Source organism: Oncorhynchus kisutch, linkage group LG30 (genome assembly GCF_002021735.2).
Source record: "Oncorhynchus kisutch isolate 150728-3 linkage group LG30, Okis_V2, whole genome shotgun sequence".
NCBI lineage: Eukaryota > Metazoa > Chordata > Actinopteri > Salmoniformes > Salmonidae > Oncorhynchus > Oncorhynchus kisutch.
Window position 1 is genome coordinate 20,236,544 of NC_034203.2, and position 27,368 is coordinate 20,263,911.

The 27,368-nt window shown below is 41.0% G+C and overlaps 1 protein-coding gene across 2 annotated transcripts in view; it reads left to right on the forward strand.

Moving 5' to 3' along the window:
• Window positions 1–19,350, forward strand: part of LOC109875454 (tenascin-R) — a 124,241-nt gene extending 104,891 nt beyond the window's left edge. For both annotated transcript variants that reach the window (XM_031810552.1, XM_031810553.1), the window contains exons 16-22: window positions 1,779–1,909; window positions 7,177–7,309; window positions 7,662–7,813; window positions 9,803–9,899; window positions 12,986–13,147; window positions 13,931–14,094; window positions 14,765–19,350. In XM_031810552.1, coding sequence (XP_031666412.1) covers window positions 1,779–1,909; window positions 7,177–7,309; window positions 7,662–7,813; window positions 9,803–9,899; window positions 12,986–13,147; window positions 13,931–14,094; window positions 14,765–14,887 — 962 coding nt within the window. In that variant the 3' untranslated portion in view covers window positions 14,888–19,350. The remainder of the gene's footprint in view (window positions 1–1,778; window positions 1,910–7,176; window positions 7,310–7,661; window positions 7,814–9,802; window positions 9,900–12,985; window positions 13,148–13,930; window positions 14,095–14,764) is intronic.
• Window positions 19,351–27,368: the final 8,018 nt, after the last annotated feature.

Here is a 27,368-nt window from a genome sequence, read left to right on the forward strand (position 1 = left end):
TTCACTTAATTTAAGGGGTAGATTTGCTTTAAAATGTTTTGTGCAACTGACTTAAAGTTATGAAACTCTAAGGGGAAAAAAAGATAAGGGGAAAATGTACTTAAATGTTTTGTGCAACCGGGCCCTGAACTTTATTTTCAGTGTTTCATGAACAAAACAATTCTGTCAGCAGCAGGGCATTAATATCCCCAAGGGAGCAGCATGGCCCAGGCTGCACTATAGTGGAACCACATGAACATTTTCAGGCCAAGTGGGCTGCTGCCTGTGTAGTGTACACAAACAAATGTCCAGAAAAAAAGAACAACTAGTAGCTTTTTGGGACTTTTTTGTCTTGCGGTAAAAGTCTCCCTATGGGGAGGGGCAATTCCACTATATTTATTTAATCAACCAGTTCCCTTTGCAAAACTTTATTTATAGACACTGTTTTTCGACAAATTAATTTGTCTAAAAGTGTCACAGGCCATTGGTTTTGATACTCAAGGGCCAGCCTTGTTCTCTGATGTTGACACGTAATCACTGAACGGGGTAGCCAAGTTCACCAGACCTCAGAGACTTTTTACATTTTTAATTTGGGTGTTATTTAATTTTTCGATGCTGTTATTCTCCGCTTACGCTTTGTTTTTGCTGACTGTTATGCTCTGATAAAAATGTGCCTGTGTTGATGGCCTCTTATGAACATAAAGTTATTTGCTGACTCACTTTCTAAAAGACTTGACCAGCGAGAGAGATTTTATTTAGGGAAGTTTTAGAAATGATAATGTGTCTTCAAAATAAGTACTTTGTTTTAGTATACACCTGAACCGGTGCATGGCGATTCACTTATTAATTGTTTCTTGAAACTTCACTTGCCATCTGTTTGCATGTTGAGACACCTCTACATTATATGTCCAAAAACCCCATCTCTCAGAATAGTGTTCACATGGGGTATAACTAGAGAGAGAGAGCGAGAGAGAGAGAGAGAGAGAGAGAGAGCGAGAGAGAGATAGAGAGATAGAGAGAGAGAGAGAGAGAGAGAGAGAGAGAGAGAGAGAGAGATAGAGAGAGAGAGAGAGAGTGTAGGCATTGTCATGGCTTGAAAAGATTCAATCAAAATTAAAGGGGATGAAAGGAAAATGAAGATTGATGCCCTCTCAGGCATTGCAGTCATGTTGAGGAGAGAGGAGGAGAATGGCAGTCTGTCAGATAAGACCTCGAAGAGGCAGATATGGTAGTGTGGACACCCACATTGTAATTTCTCTAGTGGGTACTACTGCTGTGTGGAGATGTCATTGCATCTCATGTAGAAAGTCCTTCAGTCCAGAGGCCTGAGGCTATCAGTGGTAAAACACTGTTAATTACTGAACTGTCATAGATCTCCCCTGAAAACACCTGAGGACAACAGGAGGAGAGCGAGATAGGAAAAAGAGTGAAACCGGAAAAAGAGTGTGCAGCAGGTGTTCAAGAGTGTTGGGCCAGTAACTGAAAGGTCGCTGGTACAAATCTCTAAGCCAACTAGGTGAAAAATCTGTCGATGAGCCCTTGAGCACAGGTAGGCTGATTAGTTTTGAGCAGTAAAGGATGCTGGGTTAAGGACGATTAGAATGCATTCGCAGTAGGATGACTCCAACTAAGGTCCGCTAGAGGGGTGTTCATCAAATTAGGAGATAGATCATAATTGGGCAACTTTTCCAATTTAAGTACAGTATTTGGATACTAGAAATGGACATACTGTAGCCACTAATGATTTGACTCAATGGAACAGGGACATAGTTATCTGCTATCTGATTTCTCCCCTCTAGCCATGGACGCTCCTTTGAACCTGACCGCCAGTGAGGTGAACCACCGCAGTGCCCTCATCTCCTGGCAACCGCCCATCGCAGACATAGACAACTACATGCTTACATACAAATCAGCCGATGGCAGCAGAAAGGTAGGCAGAAAACAGTAGGGCGTATCTACCTTTATTAACAATAGTTCCCAATCACAGACACACACTGAACTGTGAACTGTAGTATCAAGCCAAAGCGGCTCAAATGGGAAATGAATATGAGCCATACGTGTTACGTGTAGTGTTTACAAGCTTCCAAAATACTAGCCTTTCCCAGATCTATCTGTGCTCTTGTTTTCTCCATTGTTGTCATTGTCAAGTCAAACATTGGCATGACAATGAGTGGCAAGGTGTCACGACTTCCGCCGAGTTGGGTCCCTCTCCTTGTTCGGGCGGCGTTCGGAGGTCGACGTCACCAGCTTTCAAGCCATCCCCGATCCACTTTTCATTTTCAATTTGTTTTGTCTTTGTCTTACACACCTGGTTTCAATCCCCCCATTTACTTGTTCATTATTTAACCCTCTGTTCCCCCATGTTTGTTTGTGAGTAAGTGTTTATTGTATTGTGGCCCGTATTTGTGGCCTTGTACTTATACGACGTGTATTTTTTTGGTAAGAGTTGTCTTTGTCTATGAGTTTCCAATCAAGCTCCCACACGATGCTGTATCAATAAGCCAAAGGTCCTCCCAGGAGATATGATTGATAATACAAGAGCCATAATATGACTGTTACCGGTAGAGTTTTGAAGCTATCAAAACAGTGTAAATATCTCCCAGACAAATGACCGCTTAGTACAGATCCATTGCACAGCTCTACTCGGCAATAGAGCCGTTTAGATCTTTTAATTTGACTCCTGGAAACGTTTTCATTTTAATTACATTCTTTGATGTAGCTGAGTAATATTAATAAAGTAGATTAGGAAGGTTATTCCATTGCAATATGCCTATTAATGACTCACCAGGAACAATTTCCCCTGATATTCTACAGCAGATATCTCTCTCAACTAATTACATCGTTCAGGCAGAGCCCAAGAATGGGTCCCTAATAGCACCCTATTCCCTATATAGTGCACAACATATGACCAGAGCCCTATGTGCCCTGGTCAAATAGTGCCCTATATCGGGAATAGGATGCTATTTGGGACGAAGAGCCCAACACTGTACTGTCCTCACGGTCTTCATCTTAACTAGCTTTTAACCTTTTTTTTTAATGTATATACGTATATACACTGCTCAAAAAAATTATGGGAACACTAAAATAACACATCCTAGATCTGAATGAATGAAATATTCTTATTAAATACTTTTTTCTTTACATAGTTGAATGTGCTGACAACAAAATCACACAAAAATTATCAATGGAAATCAAATATATCAACCCATGGAGGTCTGGATTTGGAGTCACACTCAAAATTAAAGTGGAAAACCACACTACAGGCTGATCCAACTTTGATGTAATGTCCTTAAAACAAGTCAAAATTAGGCTCAGTAGTGTGTGTGGCCTCCACGTGCCTGTATGACCTCCCTACAAAGCCTGGGCATGCTCCTGATGAGGTGGCGGATGGTCTCCTGAGGGATCTCCTCCCAGACCTGGACTAAATCATCCGCCAACTCCTGGATAGTCTGTGGTGCAACGTGGCGTTGGTGGATGGGAGTGAGACATGATGTCCCAGATGTGCTCAATTGGATTCAGGTCTGGGGAACGGGCGGGCCAGTCCATAGCATCAATGCCTTCCTTTTGCAGGAACTTCTGTCACACTCCAGCCACATGATGTCTAGCATTGTCTTGCCAATCGCACCAGCATATGGTCTCACAAGGGGTCTGAGGATCTCATCTCGGTACCTAATGGCAGTCAGGCTACCTCTGGCGAGCACATGGAGGGCTGTGCGGCCCCCCCAAAGAAATGCCACCCCACACCATGACTGACCCACCGCCAAACCAGTCATGCTGGAGGATGTTGCAGGCAGCAGAACGTTCTCCACGGCGTCTCCAGACTCTGTCACGTCTGTCACATGTGCTCAGTGTGAACCTGCTTTCATCTGTGAAGAGCACAGGGCGCCAGTGGCGAATTTGCCAATCTTGGTGTTCTCTGGCAAATGCCAAACGTCCTACACGGTGTTGGGCTGTAAGCACAACCCCCAACTGTAGACGTCGGGCCCTCATACCACCCTCATGGAGTCTGTTTCTGACCGTTTGAGCAGACACATGCACATTTGTGGCCTGCTGGAGGTCATTTTGCAGGGCACTGGCAGTGCTCCTCCTGCTCCTCCTTGCACAAAGGCGGAGGTAGCGGTCCTGCTGCTGGGTTGTTGCCCTCCTACGGCCTCCTCCACATCTCCTGATGTACTGGCCTGTCTCCTGGGAGTGCCTCCATGCTCTGGACACTACGCTGACAGACACAGCAAACCTTCTTGCCACAGCTCGCATTGATGTGCCATCCTGGGTGAGCTGCACTACCTGAGCCACTTGTGTGGGTTGTAGACTCCGTCTCATGCTACCACTAGAGTGAAAGCACCGCCAGCATTCAAAAGTGACCAAAACATCAGCCAGGAAGCATAGGAACTGAGAAGTGGTCTGTGGTCACCACCTGCACAACCACTCCTGTATTGGGGGTGTCTTGCTAATTGCTTATAATTTCCACCTGTTGTCTATTCCATTTGCACAACAGCATGTGAAATTTATTGTCAATCAGTGTTGCTTCCTAAGTGGACAGTTTGATTTCACAGAAGTGTGATTGACTTGGAGTTACATTGTGTTGTTTAAGTGTTCCCTTTATTTTTTTGAGCAGTGTATATACAGATGAAGTCAGAAGTTTACATACACCTTAGCCAAATACATTTTTCACAATTCCTGACATTTAATGCTAGTAAACATTCCCTGTCTTAGGTAAGTTAGGATCACCACTTTATTTTAAGAATGTGAAATGTCAGAATAATAGTAGAGAGAATAATATATTTCAGATTGTATTTCTTTCATCACATTCCCAGTGGGTCAGAAGTTTACATACACTCAATTAGTATTTGGTAGCATTGCATTTAAATTGTTTAACTTGGGTCAAACGTTTCGGGTAGCCTTCCACAAGCTTCTCACAATAAGTTGGGTGAATTTTGGCCCATTCCTCCTGACAGAGCTGGTGTAACTGAGTCAGGTTTGTATGCCTCCTTGTTCGCACACACTTTTTCAGTTTTTGCCCACAAATTTTCTATAGGATTGAGGTCAGGGCTTTGTGATGGCCACTCCAATACCTTGACTTTGTTGTCCTTTAACCATTTTGCAACAACTTTGAAAGTATGCTTGGGGTCATTGTCCATTTGGAAGACCCATTTGCAACCAAGCTTTAACTTCCTGACTGATATCTTGAGATGTTACTTCAATATATTCACATACTTTTCCTGCCTCATGATGCCATCTATTTTGTGAAGTGCACCAGCACCCCCACAACATGATGCTGCCACCCCCGTGCTTCACAGTTGGGATGGTGTACTTCGACTTGCAAGCCTCACCCTTTTTCCTTCAAACGTAACAATGGTCATTATGGCAAAACAGTTCAATGTTTGTTTCATCAGACCAGAGGATATTTTTCCAAAAAGTACTATCTTTGTCCCCATATGCAGTTGCAAACCGTAGTCTGGCTTTTTTTATGGCGGTTTTGAAGTAGTGGCTTCTTCCTTGCTGGGTTATTTCAATATAGGACTCGTTTTACTGTGGATTTAGATACTTTTGTACCTGCTTCCTCCAGCATCTTCACAAGGTCCTTTGCTGTTGTTCTAGGATTGATTTGCAATTTTGACACCAAAGTAGGTTCATCTCTAGGAGACAGAACGCGTCTCTTTCCTGAGCAGTATGACGGCTGCGTGGTCCCATGGTGTTTATACTTGCGTACTTTTGTTTGTACAGATGAACGTGGTACCTTCAGGCGTTTGGAAATTGCTCCCAAGGATGAACCAGACTTGTGGAGGTGATGATGTCATGATGTCAATTAGCCTATCAGAAGCTTCTAAAGCCATGACATAATTTTCTGGAATTTTCCAAGCTGTTTAAAGGCACAGTCAACTTAGTGTATGTAAACTTCTGACCCACTGGAATTGTGATACAGTGAATTATTAGTTAAATAATCTGTCTGTAAACAATTGTTGGAAAAATGACTTGTGTCATGCACAAAGTTGATGTCCTAACCGACTTGCCAAAACTATAGTTTGTTAACAAGAATTTTGTGGAGTAGTTGAAAAACGAGTTTTATGACTCCAAACTAATTGTCTGTAAACTTTTGACTTCAATTGTATATGTCTTTCAACACACATGCATGCACACTCACGAACACGCACTAACACTATATTGACCTTGTGTGTTTTTGGTGCTTGTGTTTGTCCAGTGGGTGTCAGTCATGCACAGAGGATTTGGTTTTAGTAACACGCTCTGTTGTTTTACTCTGCTTAGGTTAATTTCATTCCCCAGAAATTCTTCCCAACCTGTTCTCTCTGCTAATATAATCGTCATATTCACCACAGTAATCTGTGTTAGTTTGATTATGAATCATATGTTGACCTTCCAGATTAGAATAAATAATACAAAAAAACTACAGCTGCATAATTCACCCAACATGTCTTAAAATGTGTAACTTTTTCCAAAATGGCTGAATATTTCATTCAGTTCTTCATAGATATTTCATATGGCTCAAAGCCTCATCAGATTCAGCAGTTCAACGCTGCTGTCACGGCCAGCTCCTAGAGAGCTCATATTTTTATTTCATCTGCCAGAAAAAGAGATCTCTGAGAAAAATGGTATGCCATCCACTCTGCGACAGAAGATAAGCTTGATAAAAGTGAATTTGTCAAAAACAATGAAAGGGAACTGAGTTTTAGACTGAAATAGCCATTCTTCTTCCTCTTCCTGGCAGCTCCTTATAGCACCGGTGTCTGATAAGGTCCTTTTCCTTTCCTTTTTAGTGGGAGGCTCTTATCATTTAGAAAAACACAGGGCAGATTGTACAAGAGCCAACAACAGTGAAAAATGAATTCAACATTTATATGGGCCTGACATAAATGTTTTATGTCTGTAAATGTGCCTGGGTGCTTTTGTTGTTTGTTGGTAGGAGTCAGATGGTATCACCGCTATGGGTTACTGTCTGCTGTACACTTTGGATTGGATCTAGCTAAAACTATTTGCTGTACCGTATCCACTCACAGGCCCATAAATGATGATAAAACCCCTAGGTAAATGCTGTGCTTACACTCCTATTCATAACAACAGGGATTATCAGATCAGGGCCTGCATTCAAAAAGCGCCTCAGAATAGGAGTGCTGATCTAGGATCAGTTACCGTTCCCTTATCTGTGTGTTCTCCCCTCTGGGTGTGTGTGTGGTGCTACAGGAGCTGATCCTGGATGCAGAAGACACGTGGATCCGTCTGGAGGGCCTGGCAGAGATCACAGAATACACTGTGAGGTTGCAGGCTGCCAGAGGATTAGAGACCAGCGATATCATCTCTACAGCCTTCACAACAGGTAAACACACATGCATGCGCACACACATGCTCTCACACACACACACACACACACACACACACACACACACACACACACACACACACACACGCACACACCATTCATCCCCACTCCACACTCTATCCAGATTTCAGGGCCATATTCAATAAGCATCTCAGAGTATGATAGCTGATCTAGAATCAGATCCCCCCCCCTGTCCATATAATCTTATTCATTATGATCTAAAAAAACGGACCCTATATCAGCAGTCCTACTATGACACACTTTATGAATACAGGCCCAGTCCTCGTCATTCTCCATTATGTTGAGCTTATGTCATGTATGTCATGTATTCTGTTCTTCTCCGCTCCAGGAAACCGTCTGTTTGCCACCCCTCAGAACTGTGCCCAGCATCTGCTGAACGGGGAGTCCGTGAGCGGCGTCTACACCATTTACATCAACAGAGACGCCAATCAGGGAGTGCAGGTCTACTGTGATATGACCACAGACGAAGGAGGCTGGATCGTAAGTGTCTCATAGCAGGAGATATACCTTGCAGACAAAACCCCAACAGCACCCAACATTATAGTGCATAGGGTGCCATTTGGGACATGTACTTTGTCAATATGTACAGTTGTGGCCAAAAGTTTTGAGAAGGACACAAATATTAATTGTCACCAAGTCTGCTGCCTCTGTATTGGAGTGGCAATAACAAAGCCCTGACCTCAATCCCATAGACAATTTGTGGGCAGAACTGAAAAAGCATGTGCGAGCAAGGAGGCCTACAAACCTATGCTGGCAATTTACATATACTCCAGAATGCCCAGCATCTGGCAGGGTAGCCTAGTGGTTAGAGCATTGGACTAGTAACTGAAAGGTTGCAAGTTCAAATCCCTGAGCTGACAAGGTACAAAATCTGTCCCCTGAACAGGCAGTTAACCCACTGTTCCTAGGCCGTCATTGAAAATAAGAATTTGTTCTTAACTGACTTGCCTGGTTAAATAAAGGTAAAAAATAAAATAAAAAATAAAATAAAAATGTTATGAAGAGTGATCAGATGAATTGCAATTAATTGCAAAGTCCCTCTTTGCCATGCAAATGAACTGAATCCCCCCCCAAAAAATCCTCTGCATTTCAGCCCTGCCACAAAAGACCAGCTGACATCATGTCAGTGATTCTCTCGTTAACACAGGTGTAAGTGTTGACGAGGACAAGGCTGGAGATCACTCTGTCATGCTGATTGAGTTCGAATAACAGACTGGAAGTGTCAAAAGGAGGGTGGTGCTTGGAATCATTGTTCTTCCTCTGTCAATCATGGTTACCTGCAAGGAAACACGTGCACAAAAAGGGCTTCACAGGCAAGGATATTGCTGCCAGTAAGATTACACCTAAATCAACCATTTATCGGATCATCAAGAACTTCAAGAAGAACGGTTGAATTGTTGTGAAGAAGGCTTCAGGGCGCCAAAGTAAGTCCAGCAAGCGCCAGGACCGTCTCCTAAAGTTGATTCAGCTGCGCGATCGGGGCACCACCAGTACAGAGCTTGCTCAGGAATGGCAGCAGGCTGGTGTGAGTGCATCTGCACGCACAGTGAGCGGAAGACTTTTGGAGGATTGCCTGGTGTCCAAGATGGGCAGCAAAGATGCCACTTCTCTCCAGGAAAAACATCAGGGACAGACTGATATTCTGCAAAAGGTACAGCGATTGGACTGCTAAGGGCTGGAGTAAAGTCATTTTCTCTGATGAATCCCCTTTCCGATTGTCCGGAGCTTCCGGAAAAAAGCTTGTACGGAGAAGACAAGGTGAGTGCTACCATCAGTCCTGTGTCATGCCAACAGTAAAGCATCCTGAGACCATTCATGTGTTGGGTTGCTTTTGCCTAAGAACACAGCCATGAATAAAGAATGGTACCAACACATCCTACGAGAGCAACTTCTCCCAACCATCACGGAACAGTTTGGTGACGAACAAAGCCTTTTCCAGCATGATGGAGCACCTTGCCATAAGGCAAAAGTGATAACTAAGTGGCTCGGGGAACATCGATATTTTGGGTCGATGGCCAGGAAACTCCCCAGACCTTAACCCCATTGAGAACTTGTGGTCAATCCTCAAGAGGCGGGTGGACAAACAAAAACCCACAAATTCGGACAAACTCCAAGCATTGATTATGCAAGAATGGGCTGCCATCAGTCAGGATGTGGCCCGGAAGTTAATTGACAGCATGCCAGGGCAGATTGCAGAGGTCTTGAAAAAAAAGGGTCAACACTGCAAATGTTGACTCTTTGCATCAACTTCATGTAATTGTAAATAAAAGTCTTTGCCACTTATGAAATGCTTGTAATTATACTTCAGTATTCCATAGTAACATCTGACTAAAAATATCTAAAGACACTGAAGCAGCAGACTTTGTGGAAATTAATATTTGTGTCATTCTCAAAACGTTTGGACACGACTGTAGGTGGAATCAGAGTGGTGCCACCTGGTCTTCACTCTGTATCTGGTCTGTGTTCCAGGTGTTCCAACGTCGTCAGAATGGCCTTACCGACTTCTCCAGGAAGTGGAGTGACTACAGGGTCGGCTTTGGGAACCTAGAGGATGAATTCTGGCTCGGTAAGTTTTCTCAGCAGCTCATTTCAGCCCCATAACACTTATTAGGAGGTATCTCTTGGGGCTACTTACACTATTTAATATAGGAATAGGGGGCCTTTGTGTTTGTGTTGCAGTCTCTGCTTCTGCTTATCTCTCCCACCTCAGAATTAACAGTTGACTTAATTTACACATGTTTCTAGTCTGTTGTTTCTAGTCTCTCTCTCTCCTCTCTTTCTTTCATTACTTTACTTCACAAATACTAGCTCTGTGATTTATTAATGGATGTATTCAGCTCTCATTTCTCTTTGAGATTACGTGGTAATTGTTTTTCATAAATGCTTTGATTTTGATACAAAACAAAAGGGCTCTCTCCTTTGATGCACTCTGGAATATTTCTGCAAAATTCATTATAATATATATCCAGAATTATATTCATTATAACATCCAGAATTATATTCATTATAACATCCAGAATTATATTCATTATAACATCCAGAATTATATTCATTATAACATCCAGAATTATATTCATTATAACATCCAGAATTATATTCATTATAACATCCAGAATTATATTCATTATAACATCCAGAATTATATTCATTATAACGTCCAGAATTATATTCATTATAACATCCAGAATTATATTCATTAGAAAAGCTAGAAATGAACAATGTTTCTTCATGGGCTAGTTGTTTTTGTAAATAGATAAAAGATGACGTCAACATCAATATTTCATAGCAGAGATCCCAACCTTGAAAACTAGTTTTTGTAATTTTATTAGAAAAATATAATTAAAGTAGAGTACACTTTCATAACCAAAAAAATGATTGTTAATGAATTTAACCATTAGAACACGGGTCAAACTCATTCCACGGAGTGCGGAGTGTCTGCGGGTTTTCACTCCTCCCTTGTACTGGATTGATGAACTAAGAGGACTAATTAGTAAAGAACTCATCTCACTTGGTTGTCTAGGTCTTAATTGAAAGGAAAAAACAAAAACCTTCAAACACTAGGCCCTCCATGGAATGAGTTTGACGCCCCTACTTTAGAATATTGCAGAATATCGATGACCCTGCAGAAGATTAGTCCCCAGTCTTTGTCATGCCTCTTTCTATGTTACCAATTGCCACTGCGTTCCTACCCAAGCTGTACTTCAGTATATCATCTACTAATGACACACAGATCCAATGTGCTGGGAAAACAGTATGAATCCTGACTCATTCCTGATTGGTAAAAGCTAAAAGCACTTCTCACCCAGTAGATATTCCTTATGGCCTGTTTCATTTCTGCTGACTCAGTGCTGTGCTCACTCCTGTTGGGGACGGTAGGCGTCAGCTCTGGCTGAGCCAGGCTGCATTCCAGATGGCTCCCTATTCCCTATATAGTGCACTACTTTTGACCAAAGTGTTGCAGTGTACAGTATAGGAAATAGGGTGCCATTTAGGATGGGTGCCACTCCAGTCTACACTGCCAGGCCCATCCCATATCCCCTGTCTGTCATTAACTACACAGTAGGAGGTCACCTCTGGCTCTGGCAAGCACACCCAATGCTCCTCCTTGCCCAGTCTCGTACTAATAGATAACTGTCTGTCCACACTGCAAAAACACCTCCTGCCATGACAGGAGCACTGTAGCCATGTACTGTACCATTCCTGTGACTGACACTGATATGGTAAAGCTATGACCTCAAGAGAATAGTGGTGCTCTCAGAGGACATCATAGTGGGCTTCAGATGATGTAAGCACACAGCACCTGATCTTTTTTTTAACCCGACATCGTGCCGCAGAGACTGTGTGTTAGACCTGGCATTTGGTTGAACTATTCTGCTATGGACAGAATAGCTCTTTCTACAGGGAAACACTTCACATTAAGGTTGCCTCACAGTGAAGAAACAGGAATTAACGGATGCTACGATCAGTAGTTGAAAAGAGAACATTTTCATTTCAGCTGCGGTGCTATCCATTAGTCTGACTGACTAACCCGACCCTGGCCAAATATATTGTCAATTTGAGGACGTATTATAAAGAAACTGACACAGTTGTGCAATATGCGATCATTTCAGCTCTTTTTAATTTGCCTCTTAATTTCTGTGGAAGTGTAGGAGTAAGCTTGGTAATAAAATGATAAGAGATATTAATTTATGAAATATAATGAGAACAGAATACAGCCTCCAAATGCATTTTTAATCCTGCTGGCTATTTCTAATCAGGCTGACGCAAAAGCTTTGCTATCAGGTTAATAGCAGATGATCCTGCATTATGCACTGGCAAATTGGACTTCACTCAATGTTTAACAAATCTTATTACACCAATTGCTTTTCCCCTGTCACCAGGGATTTCTTTTGTTTGTAATGCCGATTGTATCTTTCGCTGACATGTCGGAGCCCGAGCCCAGTTTCTCCCTCGTTCAGTCCAATGCTTATCATCAGAGGCTTCAAGTTTTTCGTGGGGTAAAAAAAAACTGCTATCTGCTATCATGAGGCATGTACAACATCATATGATTTCTAGCTTGAGGTTAAACTTGAAACATCCCTGCCAAGAGGGGAGATTTGTTATCTTGGGAAAGCAAGGTCTAATCTCCCTGGTCCTTATCACAGCCTGGCTGGGCTCTGGGCTGGCAGCAGCAGTGGCAGCAAGGCCAAATGGACCAAAGACTGTTGACTGGAAGATATGGAAAAATGTCACTTCACTGTCCACCTCCTCTTATCTCTATGTCATTTCCTGAGTGCATCGGTTCTTTCCATGTCAAAGTGCAGGTAGAGATTTATGTCAGACTTGAGTGAGTTCATTAAGCAATAAGGCCCGAGGAGGTGTGGTATATGGCCAATATACCATGGCTAAGGGCTGTTCTTAAGCACGATGCAACGTGGAGTGCCTGGACACAGTGCTTAGCTGTGGTATATTGGCCATATATCAGAAACCCCTGAGGTGACTTATTGCTATTATAAACTGGTTACCAACATAATTAGCAGTAAAAATAAATGTTTTGTCATACCCGTGGTATACGGTCTGATATACCACGGCTGTCAGCATATCAGCATTCAGGGCTTGAACCACCCAGTTTATAATTTGAACGGCCATTGGTTATCTATTTTTCTTCTTCAGGTTTGGACAACATACAGAAGCTTGCAGCTCAAGGTCGCTACGAGCTTCGGATCGACATGAAGGATGGCCAGGAGTCTGTCTATGCCAACTATGACAAATTCGCCATCGGTGATGCCAGGAACTTATACAAACTCAGGATAGGAGAGTATAATGGCACAGCTGGTGAGCATTTATTTACTCTATGTGGCACTGATTTAAGATCAACCAAATGATCGGCAGGTAGCCTAGTGGTTAGAGCGTTGGGCCAGTAACTGAAAGGTTGCTGGATCGAATCCCCGAGCTGACAAGGTATAAATCTGTCATTCTCCCCCTGAGCAAGGCAGTTAACCCACTGTTCCCTGGGCACTGAAGACGTGGATGTTGATTAAAGTAGCCCCCCGCACCTCTCTAATTCAGAGGGTTTGGGTTCAAATGCAGAAGACACATTTCATTTGAATGCATTCAGTACAACTGACTAGGTATCCCTATTAAATGTACAGTATATTACTTTGAACAGTGAAGAGATGCTTAATACTGAACCCTTAACCTGAATACTTAACCAGTTAAAGGTTGTTAGCTCAAATCCCGAACCGACAAGATGAAGAATCTGTCATTCTGCTCTTGATTGAGGCAGTTAACCAGTCCCCGTCCCCGCCACAACAGCAGCTCCCTTGGCGCCCATTGTGGCAGCCCCCCAAACCTCTCCAATTTAGAGGGGTTGGGTTAAAAGAGGAAGTCAAGTATTGGTTGGACCTTGTGTGCAATTGACGATCAAAATACATTTCTTTAGAAAACCATAAAAGCCATTCTCTTCCATCTCTCTTATGGTGTCTTGAAGGTACTTATTTAAACCCATCCACCCACCGCTTGGCTCCAGCCCTGCAGTATTATTCAGTTCAGACTGTCAGTGTGCCCATGTCTTGTGCTGCTTCCTTCTATTTCATTTATTTCCATTCCCTGTCACAGGGGATGCACTGATCTATCACCAAGGCCGTCCCTTCTCCACCAAGGACAGAGACAATGACATTGCTGTGACCAACTGTGCTCTGTCCTACAAAGGAGCCTGGTGGTACAAAAACTGCCATCGGGCCAACCTCAATGGAAAATATGGCGAGTCGAGACACAGTCAGGTGTGTGTCCCTGTCCTCCATACTGAAACTGAGGGGTGACGACTGACATTAAACACCACAGTCCCTGTCATTTCAATTAGAGACATAAAGAAAGTGAAGGCAGTAAGGCCAGCTCCTTTGTATTTTACTTTAAAGCTCCTGCTGCTTTCACACCAGTGTGATTTTGTTAAAAAGTACAAATCTTGAAAAGAGCTTTTGGTGAGGCTACTACAAAAGGCTTGCAACATCACACAAATTCAGCAGTTTCCCAATCTCCTCAACCTTATGATGACATGAAATGAAACCAGAAAGACATAACAAGAGGAACTAGCGACATTGTACTGTAGGTAAGATAAGACTGTCTGCATACTTTAATCCACTAATTGAATGCTGAGCTACAATGACCACAGTGAGTTCAAACCACAAAATATACAGAAAATGTGTTCCAATGTCCAAAATGTTGCTGAACATTTCAATACTATAGGAAATACCATTGTAAGGAAAAAGGTTGGTCTGATAATAAGGAGAAGGCCTTCATTTGTTATGTTCAAATTAGAAGAGAACTGTCCATTTGAGAACCATATCTAAACCTATCTCACTTGGCACATAAGCAATATGTAATCAAAAGTGACATAACTAATACAGTATGTCAGTGTAGGTTTCTAACCAATGTCCTCTCTTGATCTTACAGGGTATCAACTGGCATAACTGGAAGGGTCATGAGTTCTCTATCCCATTCGTAGAGATGAAGATGAGGCCATTTAACTACCGCAGCATCAGTGGCAAGCGAAGGAGGTCCCCTCCTCCAGAATAAACCCCTTACCCCTGTACACTCTTACCCCCAATCCAGCTAGCTGTTCCCACTTTTACATGAGGCTGAAAGACAATAGGATGAGCTATGTCATTTATTAAAACAATTGAATGACAATGGTTGTGTTCGCTAGCCCGGAAAACCAGACTGAATTCAGTTCTGTTTTGTGTTTGTTTCACTCCACTAGTGAAACGAGTGAAACATAGTGTGAGTCAATCTGAATTTTGAGGCTACTGTATCTATTTGCTAATATAGGAAGAGATGTAAACCACTGGGTTTTTGTTTTTAGCCAGTTGCCCTGTCCTGGTGAGCTCAGAGTAGAGTTCATGAACATCTCTCTATCTATAAAATACGAGTACATAAGAGCTAAGATTATTTCTCCCATTTAAAATAGTAATCTTAACCAAATTCTATATGCCCATAAACATGTAAGATATCTCTATTTTTATAACTGATATGGTAAAAGTCCATTTATTACATGATATGATTTGATGCCTTGTTATTGAGATTTGTATTGAAATAGCAACCCTCCATGAGTTTTATAGACAAAGGCCTGCATGGAGCAATTCATTGGTCATAGACAAAACATTGCCACTCATAATGAGCTAATCAGTATTAGCCATCACCAAGTGACATACTGTACCAGCCTGTAATAGTGGATTCAACATCAGTTATTTATATATTTATGTCCATGTGGCCAATTTACTTTTGAATGTAAAATAAAATCCAAAATCCACACCCTGATTGGAATGGAAGAAACGTTGAGCACCAAACAATGATTGTGCACAACTTGAAATGTACAAGCTTATCTCCAGTGCCCATTTATTAAGAAAACAACAGTGAGCAAGTTATTTGCACTGAGGTTATACATAGTATGACCACTGTCATTCAATACTGGTCTGTATACTGCCCTGCATAACTCAAATATATAACATTATTGACCAATATTCACATACAGTATTCTCCTTGAGGAAATATAAAGTGGTATAAAGATACTGTATGTGAATTAGCACTCTCAAATGTTTCCTCATTGTGTTACTTGCAGTGATGGTGCTAAAAATTGTTCAGACATGAAACCAAAGATTTGCTGAAGAGAAACTGTCAACAGAGCTCCCTTTCTTTGTAACCTCATCCTCACTTCAGCAGATTTTTTTGGTGGGGGATTCTTGGTTTTAATCTCAGAAACAATTGTCATGGTTACATTCTGAGCAGTTGTTCTTTGTCAAAATTAATTGAAACTGGTGAGCTCATTTATACACAGTTATCATGTTATGGTGTTCAATAGTCGTCCTATATACAGTACATTCTTCCTGTCTCACCCGTATTTACCGGCTAACTGTGTTACGCCACCAGAGCGAGTAACATTTGGCCTGCTATAGCGAACCCCTTTGTCCTCAATGTACATTGGATGGATGAATACACTGTTCTACTCATCCAATCATTTTCATCAAACCATTTCATTTACCATTGTTCTCCGTTTTTGTGTGTTTTTTATTGACCAATTAACTTTATTTTCTCTCACCCAATCTCTACAAACTCTACCAACCACACAGTGTGTTTGTAACATAATAACTGTGTATGTTTTTGGTAATTCACTGTCCTTTAGACTTGATGACTTAAAATTTTGGTGATTGTCCATCCTGTAGACTGCTGGTACTAATATATTGGTATAGGAATCAGGAGCTTTATGAAACGCTGATACTACTTCCCCTATTGTTCTAATCATAGTTGTTAAGACAGACTTGTTTTGAGAAGGGAGGAGGCTATTGCATGCTAACAGAATGAGCAATACCTCCATGGTAATAAGAAATGTGTAATGAGAATATTCTTGTATTTAAGTCTTGAATTTCTCCTCAGAATTCCACTTGTCAAGTAACTGTTTCAGAGCTGTTAATGCAATGCATCCAAACTCCCTGAGCAAGACATTGTTTAGTTTTTACTAGAATAGGTTGTGTACTTATTTATTAACTACATAGACTAACTACTGTATGTCTCGGTGCATTTTGTGCAAGGAATGAGAGTGATGAAGCTCTGTAGATAACAGATGGAATGTACTTTACGTAACAAAAGAGGTGTCTCTTTTGGCAAATCCTGGTGTGCCCAAATTCTAACCCGAATGCTCATTGACTCCTCCCCCAAAAATGTCACGCTCTTTTTCAGAATTTATAATAGTCAATCAATCAGAATTGTACAGCGTTATTGTCCACAAAACATTTGGTTAGGTGTGGTGTTCTGACAAGATTATCCAGAAGGCCTATTCCAAACTTTGGGACATGTTTACTGTAGTTCTTATTTATGTTATGATTCCTTTCTGCAAGTCATAGCCTTTTCCTTCACACCCCTGTTATGCTTGTCAGTATGTCAACCCCCAGAACCTCTGCCAAGAATTCAAGTCTGAGCTAGTAAAGTTATGTTTCAATTGGAGTGACTAAAGAGAGAATATCTACAAAATTCTGCTTGAATTTTGCATGAAAGGTAATAGAGCGTTAGGACACTGTTATCCATTGGCTTGTGATGTAATAGGACATCTAGCTATTGAGGGAACCTCAAATACAAATGCATGTAATCAATGATGGCTTCGAAAATGCTGAGTGCTAAAAAAAGAATACAAACAGATCGGGAAATACTGAGGAGGGTAATAAAAGCGAGATAAACTCTTCACAGAAGAAAATGTATTGTCAGTAAGAAAGATAATAGAATCTCAATATGCTGAATATCAAGTTATTTTCCGTGCCTTTGCACTTCAGGACTACGGTAGACAACACATTGCACGTGTGTGACAGGAATAGTATACGCGATGCTGTTACTAACTCCATAAGCTGTGAAAACCGAGTCATGTAGATCAAGTATACCTCTCCCAGGCGTCGTCAGACCTCCACCAGACATCGCTGAAGCAGAATAATATGTGAAATAATGTGATTAACACATCTGGCCCCTTAAACCTGCCACTATTGTTCCTACTATTACTTCCATGCCATCACTTGAAGGAGGGTGAATGTATAGTTCTGATTATAGAATGGAATAACTCGAATGGGAATAACACAGACCACTGTGATTCTATTTCTATGGTTCTGATGCGTCATATAGCCATGAGTAGAAATGTATTTTGACATAATAGGACTGCAGTTCACCACATAATCCACCTCGCAGAATATACTCTAATGCTTTAATCACAATTCATCACAGTCCATATGTAAATTAACTAAGGGACAATTGCATGGCTGTACAAAAATTGTGCAGATTGTGGGTGAATTATCCCATCACTTTAAGATGATTACATTGGCCTAGAATAATAAGTGCTTCAACATGGATATGTCACATGCCACTCATATTAGATAAGTAAATGATCCAACATGAAATAGCCTACATACTTTTTAAAAATCAGAATGACACATTTCACCTATTGATATGCTGTAGGACTAATATTGCTGTTCCCCTCTTAGTATGCATTCCAAGTGAATGTTGTTGCTGTTGCTCTACCCAGGAGCTGTGGTAGGAGGATCAGATCAATAGGTGAATTTGGGTCTGCATCCCATATGGCACCCTATTCCCTATTTTTTGCACTACTTTTGTCCAGAACCCTATGGCCATGATCAAAAGTAGCTCATTTGGGCAGAGCCCTATGGTCCTGGTCAAATGTAGTTTACTAAACAGGAAATAGGGTGCCATTTGGGACACAACCTGTTTTCGAATGCCATAACCAGAGGCCAAGTTAACATGTGGTCTGCTCTTCTATTTGAACAGATGAGATACTATAAAGTATCTCTCTGTTTTATCTGGTGCACAGCATGCAGATCTTTGTATTTACATCTGAGAGAAGGTTTGAAGATTTTTCTGTGTGAGGAGGGGAGTGTAATCAAAAGACTGCATTTATCCAACAAGGTTGAGAACAGACTTCTACAGACTTCTATTAATCATTTGCATAGCAGATGCATAGCAGATGGAAAAGATAATCTAGTGTTTCAGAATTGTCAATCTTCCCCCCCATTACTTTACCAATCACAGGTTCACAATGCACTGGAGCAACAACTCACACTGGATCCCAACTCAAACCCACAATCTGTCCCTTTGTTGTGTGATTTAATCAGGCATAGTTAATGAGTGGAATCATTCCCTGTCCTTTATTTATTTCATTGTATTTATGACTACTAGACACAGCTATGTAATTCATTTGTCAGTTGATGCAACATTACTGTTTAGCTGAGAAATAGCCACAAGGATTGTTGAAATGTGTACTTTACCTGTTTGGATTAAGATCCCAGTTCTATAATATCTGTATTATTTGCCATGAAGAATGTGAAGGAAGGTTGGGACTGTGGAAAAGCTCTTTTGATGAGTATCTGGATTGTGTTGGATAATCCTGGATATTACTGATGAGATTAGTTCTAGTTTAACTTAAAACATGTACTGTATAGTTCCTTTTTTAATACATTTTCTACATATTAATAAAATATTCCAATTGTCAATTTTGCTGTTTACAAGTGCAGTTCTTGTTTCAGATGTCCTTTTTTGTCTCAACTTCCTTTCACATGCTTTATAAATAAACACAACAATCTAACAATAATTTCAATCACGCCAATAGTTTTTTAAAATAATTCAATACTCTTCTTATCACTTGGCCTATTTTTTACAAAGAATGTCTTCTCATTAACTCACACTTATAGTTTGTTGTGATGATGATGGGGTTCTCTGTGGTGGCTGCAGCAAAGGGTCTGCCATCAAACTAGACGCTGACTGAACCACAGAGTTTGAGCCTAACACAGACACGAGCTGTATCCAAAAATGGCACCCTATTCCCCATATAGTGCACTACTTTTGACCAGGACCCATAGACCTCTGATCAAAAGTAGTGCACTACATAGTGAATAAGGTCATGACCAGGTCAAGGCCACACAATTTGCATAGGATCATGCTTAAACACACAAAACAGTATCTACTTCAGAATTGTATAATGTTGAACACTATACACTACTGTATTTGAGAGCATGCTCATATTTACAGATAAATCATTTGTAGGCATATAATAATGGCATGTCCTAATTAGTCATTAATTCATAAAAAATGGCTAGCATGCAGAAATGGTCCACTAAATAATGAACAACACAATTACAATTACATGATGCAGTTATGATTTAAACAGGACAGCATAATACTGTGGGAATGATCAAATATTAGGCCCAAGCCATGGCTAGCTATATTCTGTCCTTATCAAAATATACCATAGATAGCGCTGCTTTTGAAAAACAGATTTATTTCTGCCTTAATCAAAACCAACATGTCACTGACTGCCATATGACAACCCGAGTGTCACAAGATATTGCAATATACTGTGATAGAAAATGATGAACTTGAACTTTTGCCCTATAACAAACAGTAACATTGGGTAAATGTAATTAACGTCTAGATGTCTGCTGTCTGTTGCGAGCTTGAGCGTTACACCAGAATAGGTATTCTTATGTGCTGTTATTAACACGTGCACTCCTGCTTAATTGTTCAATTGTCTCACACATACCGTATGAAGATGCCAACCATTAATGGGTCATGAGGCCCCTTCACCCCTCTTCATTTCCCTCCAGTCATCCCTCCAGTCATTTCACAGATCACTGGTTTGAATGTGATGAAAGGCGGCACTGTAAAACCAGCCCCAAGACTGGCTGAGCGGCTTGCATTGGCTTCACAACTGACTGAGCCCCGGAAGCAAATTGGGGCTGACAAGTGAATAGGAGGAGGTGCTGCTCCCCGTTGGACTGGGTAATAGTGCCGTAAACACGTTGGCTTAATTGAGAATTGAGGGACGGAAATGGATTGATGCACGGCATTGATACTTCTGACTTAGCTAACAACTCAACATGAATGTTTGCAGGGCATGAAGAAGACTAGGGACAACTCCATTGGAGGCAGACAAATAAGAGGTAAGAATTTTTGGCTGCATGGATTGCTGTCTCTCTCTTGCTTTTTCTCTTCTTGTAGGTCATGATTTACTCAGTGATCTAGTAAGTTTGTGTGCAAGGTGATGATATCATTAATTTAACTGATCACGTGGAGTTGTAGTCCTAAACCTTTGATTGGACGGTATATAGTAGGAAACATCTTGTGATGTGGGGACATACTGTATCACACTTAGCCAATATATATGGGGTTTTGCATTAAAAAGGAACTATATCTAGTATTAGAGTTAATGTAAGTCAGAGTCTATAGCTTTTCTTTTCTGTATCTCAATGTACTGTAGTACTTGATTAGAGACGGCGTCATTGCTCAACCAATAAGGCTCAGTCCTGATGATCATCTACTCTGACAGCTGTGCTTTTTGCATGTTGCAGGATGTCTGCACAGTGGAGAGAGGAGAGGAAAGATCCAAGTCTAGAAGAAAGATCTAGAGCTTTAGCGGTGGTTTAGAACAGGAAGTTCATGTCAGGGTGCTGACCCACATACTTGATACAGTGGGGCAGCTTAGGTCAGCAACCACAGTGAGACCACATTGTTTTCGCTATTCCCCTCTTAAGAAGAAGGTGTAGTCAGCGAGGAGTGTGACCTGACCGTGAGAATGTAGACTAGTTGGTCATGAACTGAACAGGTGTGTTGACCACGGTTGTAAAATTCCATCAAGTTTCTCAAAATAGCCATATTTTCCAGAAATTTCAGTTAGAGGATTTTTGCCAAAGTTACCAGAATTTTGCTGTGACTGTAGGCTCATCAATAGCCATGATTACATGATTACATAGCCATGATTACAAAGGCAAACTATGTCAGCATTGAATTATAAGGTCTTCATGTGGTCTTCATATGTTGATAAACAGTCCATGGAGAGGACCATGAAAGACGTAATAATTGCATGTGGAATGTACATGTTCTTGTCTGAGTTGAGTCTCATTACCTGCAGAGTGAAGAGACAACACAGGACAGAGAGCATCTGTGCATAAGACAACATGGCCAGAAGGTAAAGACCTACTCTGCAAAGTACAATCTTTTGTTAACTTCCCAGCCATGTAGAAATTGATGCTCACAGGTACCATCTGTGTAGAAATCCCTTCCTCCTTCCATCCATGGGTCTATTTGAACCCTTCCCTTTTGTCCAATGTATTAACATGTCACAGCATACACTGTATACAATCACAAGACTGCCTCTTAAGGCTGTGGACTGGGCAAGCATTGTTAATATTTTGCTTCTTCAGCTCCAAAGTAAGATGTGTTTTGTCCTGGAGATCTTAATTCTGATTTATTGGATGATCTCTCTCTACCCCTCTGGAGGGAGTCCAAGCAAGTCTTCACCATTCTGCCTCAGAGCTCTGGGCCCGGTTGCATACAACATGTTAAGTGTTTCCCTTAAGGATTTACTTGAATTAATCATTTCCCCTTACCTAAGGGAATTGTTTAATGGCATTAGAGACCATCAAATATTAGGTAAGGGAATACTTAAGGGGCTTTCTCTCTGCATTGTTGGGAAGGGCCCGTAAGTAAGTATTTTACTGTTATTTGCACCTGTTGTTTACGAAGCATTTGATGAATACAAATGTATTTGATTTGATTTTACGGTAGTTTGAAGACATGTACAGCAGAAATAATCTCAGGTTACCATGGACACGACCTGATTAACTGGCTCAACATCTCCTCAAAGAGATCGCATTTATTTTGGAAGATCGTAAAATATAACTTTTACACTCAAGACAGGAGAAGCTAGAAGATAATGAAATTGTTATTTCAGTAACTTTTTTTATTACTTTCTAGCATGTCAAGGTAACTAGCTAGCCAGCTAGCTTTGTAGCCATGGATTGTGCACCTTCCAATGTTTAGCTAAGTAGTCAGCTATCTATACACCTAGCTAGCTGGTTGATCAGCCTGGTCTAATAGACTAGTTGTAAACTAGTAAAAGTAAAGGTTGATGTTTTCCTTTTGCAACCAGGGCAGAGGAAAGCAACATTCATCTCCACAAATGCGTTTTACATTGATATCCATACTGAATGAAGCACTTAAGGGACCTCATGGGCACCCACAACCTTTTCACTTAATTTAAGAGGGAAATGTATCTTAAAATGTTTGTGCAACTGACTCAATGTTAAGGAAACGTTAAGTGAAAAGATAAGGCAAAAAAGCAGAATGAAGGCGGAGTCTTCATTGAATAGCAATGGAGAGTGGGCATTCTATTAACCATAGCCATGTAAAGATATTCTAAGAATAGCGTAATTGATTTTATTTTTTAAAATTTGATTTAACCTTTATTTAACCAGGTAGGCTAGTTGAGAACAAGTTCTCATTTATATCTGCCACCTGGCCAAGAGAAAACAAAGCAGTTTGACACATACAACAACACAGAGTTACACATGGAATAAACAAACATACAGTCAATAATACAGTACAAAAAAATGTATATACAGTGTGTGCAAATGAGGTAAGATGAGAGAGGTAAGGCAATAAAATAGACCATAGTGGTGAGGTAATTACGATATAGCAATTAAACACTGGAGTGATAGATGTACAGAAGATTAATATGCAAGTAGAGATACTGGGGTGCAAAGGAGCAAAATAAATAAATAAACACAGTATGGGGATGAGGTAGTTGGATGGGTTATTTACAGATGGGCTATGTACAGGTGCAATGATCTGTGAGCTGCTCTGACAGCTGGTTCTTGAAGTTAGTGAGGGAGATAAGAGTCTCCAGCTTCAGCGAATTTTGCAGTTCGTTCCAGTCTGGCAGCAGAGAACTGGAAGGAAAGGCAGCCAAAGGTGGAATTGGCTTTGGGGGTGACCAGTGAAATATACGTGCTGGAGCATGTGCTGCGGGTGGGTGCTGCTATGGTGACCAGTGAACTGAGATAAGGCAGGGCTTTATCTAGCAAGACTTGTAGATGACCTGGAGCCAGTAGGTTTGGCGACGATTATGAAGCGAGGGCCAGTCAACATACAGGTCGCAGTGGTGGGTAGGATATGGGGCTTTGGTGACAAAACGGATGACTTGCTGTACATAGATCTCCCCTGAAACATGTATATTTGAGCCTTATACAAAATGTATATACAAAAGTATGTGGAAATAAATTATATTTGAGGACAAATAAGAATCTTAGCTTACTGAGACTTTATAGTTGTTCCTTAATTGGTATCATTGAAATACCTGTGGAGAGAGAGAAAAATTCATAATAGTGGATTCGCCTATTTCAGCCACACATGTTGCTGACAGGTGTATAAAAATCGAGCACACAGTCATGCAATCTGCATAGACAAACATTGGCAGTAGAATGGCCTTACTTAAGAGCTCACTGACTTTCAACGTGGCACCGTCATGGGATGCTACCTTTCCAACTAGTCAGTTTATCAAATTTCTACCCTGCTAAAGCTGCCCCCGTCAACTGTAAATGCTGTTATTGTGAAGTGGAAACGTCTAGAAGAAACCATGGATTAGCCGTGAAGTGGTAGGCCACACAAGCTCACAGAACGGGTGCTGAAGCCCGTAAGTACGACGGACAAATCTGTGTTTGGCGGATGCCAGGAAAATGCTACATGCCCCAATGCATAGTGCCAACTGTAAAGTTTGATGGAGGAGGAATACTGGTCTGGGGCTGTTTTTCATGGTTCGGGCTAGGCCACTTAGTTCCAGCGAAGCGAAATCTTAACGCTACAGCATACAATGACATTCTAGACGATTCTGTGCTTCCAACTTTGTGGTAACAGTTTGGGGAAGGCCCTTTCCTGTTTCAGCATGACACTGCCCCTGTGCTCAAAGAGAGGTCCATACAGAAATGGTTTGTTGAGATTGGTGTGAAAGATCATGACTGGCCTGCACAGAGCCCTGACCTCAACCCCAATGAACACCTTTGGTATGAATTGGAACGTCAACTGCGAGCCAGGCCTAATCGCCCAACATCCCTGATTTATTGAATGAGGGAATAATTTTATAAAGATAAAAGTATTTGGATGTAATGTTGAAAAAGCCAAGCCTGCACACCCAGGAGCTCTCCAGATGTTAGCAACATGTGACTACCAGTGCAGTTCTATGTGGGGAGGCTATAATAGACTTTATAGACTTTGTCATGAAGGCTATAATAATAGTCATGGAATTTGGCTAAAAGTCATGGAGAAGTCATTAAAAATGTAACTGTGTATAAACCATTTTAACAGCAAATAATCAGATGTCTCTATAGTATAATGTCATTTGTGAATGTAGTCTAATAGACCGACTTGGAAGACATCCGCTCCTGCACTTGTTACAACCCAAGTCAAGCACTGATGATGGAAAGCACTATGTTTCACCTCTATTAGGGGAAGGGGGATACCTAGTTAGTTGAAGGCCTTCAACTGAAATGTGTCTTCCACATTTAACCCAACCACTCTGAATCAGAGAGGTGCAGGGGGCTGCCTTAAATCAACATCCATGTCTTTAGCACCCAGGGAACTGCCTTGCTCAGGGGTACAACAACATTTTTTTTCCTAGTCAGCTCGGGGATTTGATCCAGCAACCTTTCAGTTACTGGCCCAATGCTTCAACCACCTACCTGCCACTTACGGTTCCTTCTTTACTTCATTTTTACATTGATGATCGAATCATAATCGAAATCATGCTGTGTAGCATGTGCCTCCAGACTCCAGACTAGCTCGGAGCTATAGCTCATATTTGTTATGTTTGTCTTATTTCAAGAGAGCTCATTGCTCATGAAGTATTTTAGGCCAGGAAAGAACATGAGGTCAACCCACTGCCTGGTGGGAAACTCTCTACAATGTGTCTGTTCTTTTAGACAAGGGGGGAAATGTGCTTGTTATCATAAGACGCCTGAATTACAAATTTAGAAAACAAGAAAACTTTGAAAATTTAGAAAACAATCTAGTTAGAAATGTTGTGGCAGGTTTCCTTATGGGAACTGTATAGATTATTACCAGCAATTAAATGATTGCTTATTTGAGTTGCATATAATGATTGACTAATGACAGTTACGTGGAAAATGGATGTCAGTGGCATTCATAATACAAAAGAGATCCGACATTAACCAAGCCTCTCAATTAAGGAAAAATACTGGAGACTGGATTGTGTTTATTGGACAGAAAATGAACATGAAAGGTGTTTTCTTCTTCATGACAGTGTGGGAAATTACACTGAACCAAAATATAAATGCAACATGTAAAGTGTTGGGCCCATGTTTCATGAGATGAAATATAAAATCACAGAAAGGTTCCAAACGCACAAAAAGGCTTATTTTTCTCAAATGTTGTGCACCAATGTGTTTATATCCCTGTTAGTGAACATTTCTCCCTTGCCAAGATAATCCATCCACCAGACAGGTGTGGCATATCAAGAAGCTGATTAAACAGCATGATTACACAGGTGCAACTTGTGCTGGGGACAGTAAAAGGCCACTTTAAAGTGTGCAGTTTTGTCTCACAACACAATACCACAGATGTCTCCAGTTTTTAGGGAGAGTGCAATTGGCATGCTGACTGCAGGAATGTCCACCAGAGCTGTTGCCAGAGAATTGAATGTTAATTTATCTACGATAAGCTGCATCCAATGTTGTTTTAGAGAATTTGGCAGTAGGTCCAACCAGCCTCACATCCGCAACAGTATTTCTGTCTGTAATAAAGCACTTATGTATTCTGATATGCTGCGCCTGGCTGCCAAGTGGGTGGGCCTAAGCCCTCCTATTCCCACCCATGGCTGCAGCCCTGCCCAGTCATGTGAAATCCATAGATTAGGGATTAATTCATTTATTTCAATTGACTGATTTCCTTATATGAACTGTAACTCATCAAAATCTTTGAAATTGTTGCATGTTGCGTTTATACTTTTGTTCAGTATACATTGAACTTGCAGCTCATTGTGAATACAATAATGTAGCTAACTATTACTTGAAAACTAACAATTTTACGCACTTCTTTACCAGTTTCTGTGGAATTTCTTCCTCTCTGTGTACAGGCCACATAGTGATACTGGGTAACTTATTGAGAAATTGAGAAATGCAACAGACAGAAAAACAGGAAGTCTGTTCACAGTGTTCTAAGTAATCTCATGACAACACAAGTTCATGACTCGGTCTTGTTGCTTTCCTCCTGAAACTGCCAATCAGACACTTCTATTTATACTGTAGATGTTGTCTGATTTACTTCACTGTATGTACCAGGCAGTATACCCTTGTAGTGAACAAATGGGAATAACAATTCAAAACATTGGTAGAGTCTCTTAATCCATGTTTGGACAGGTACCTTCTTAATTCTGCCTTTTAAAAGACTTGACTAAGGGGATCGAAGACATGAGTCATTTGGGAATAACCAACCGGTTCATACAGTGTGTCCAATATATCATGTGGTCAAATGTACCTCGACCTTTGGCCTGGAATTAATTGGCTACTTATTGAAGTACTTTCAAAATCAATTATCTCTTCAACATCTATCTGATATTACAGACATAGTCAAATACATTTAGTCCAGTGGCATTAACACAGCTGTATATTGGACCAGTCCGTCAGAAAGTGGATTGGAAAGTACCTAAACAAGGCCTTTGTTT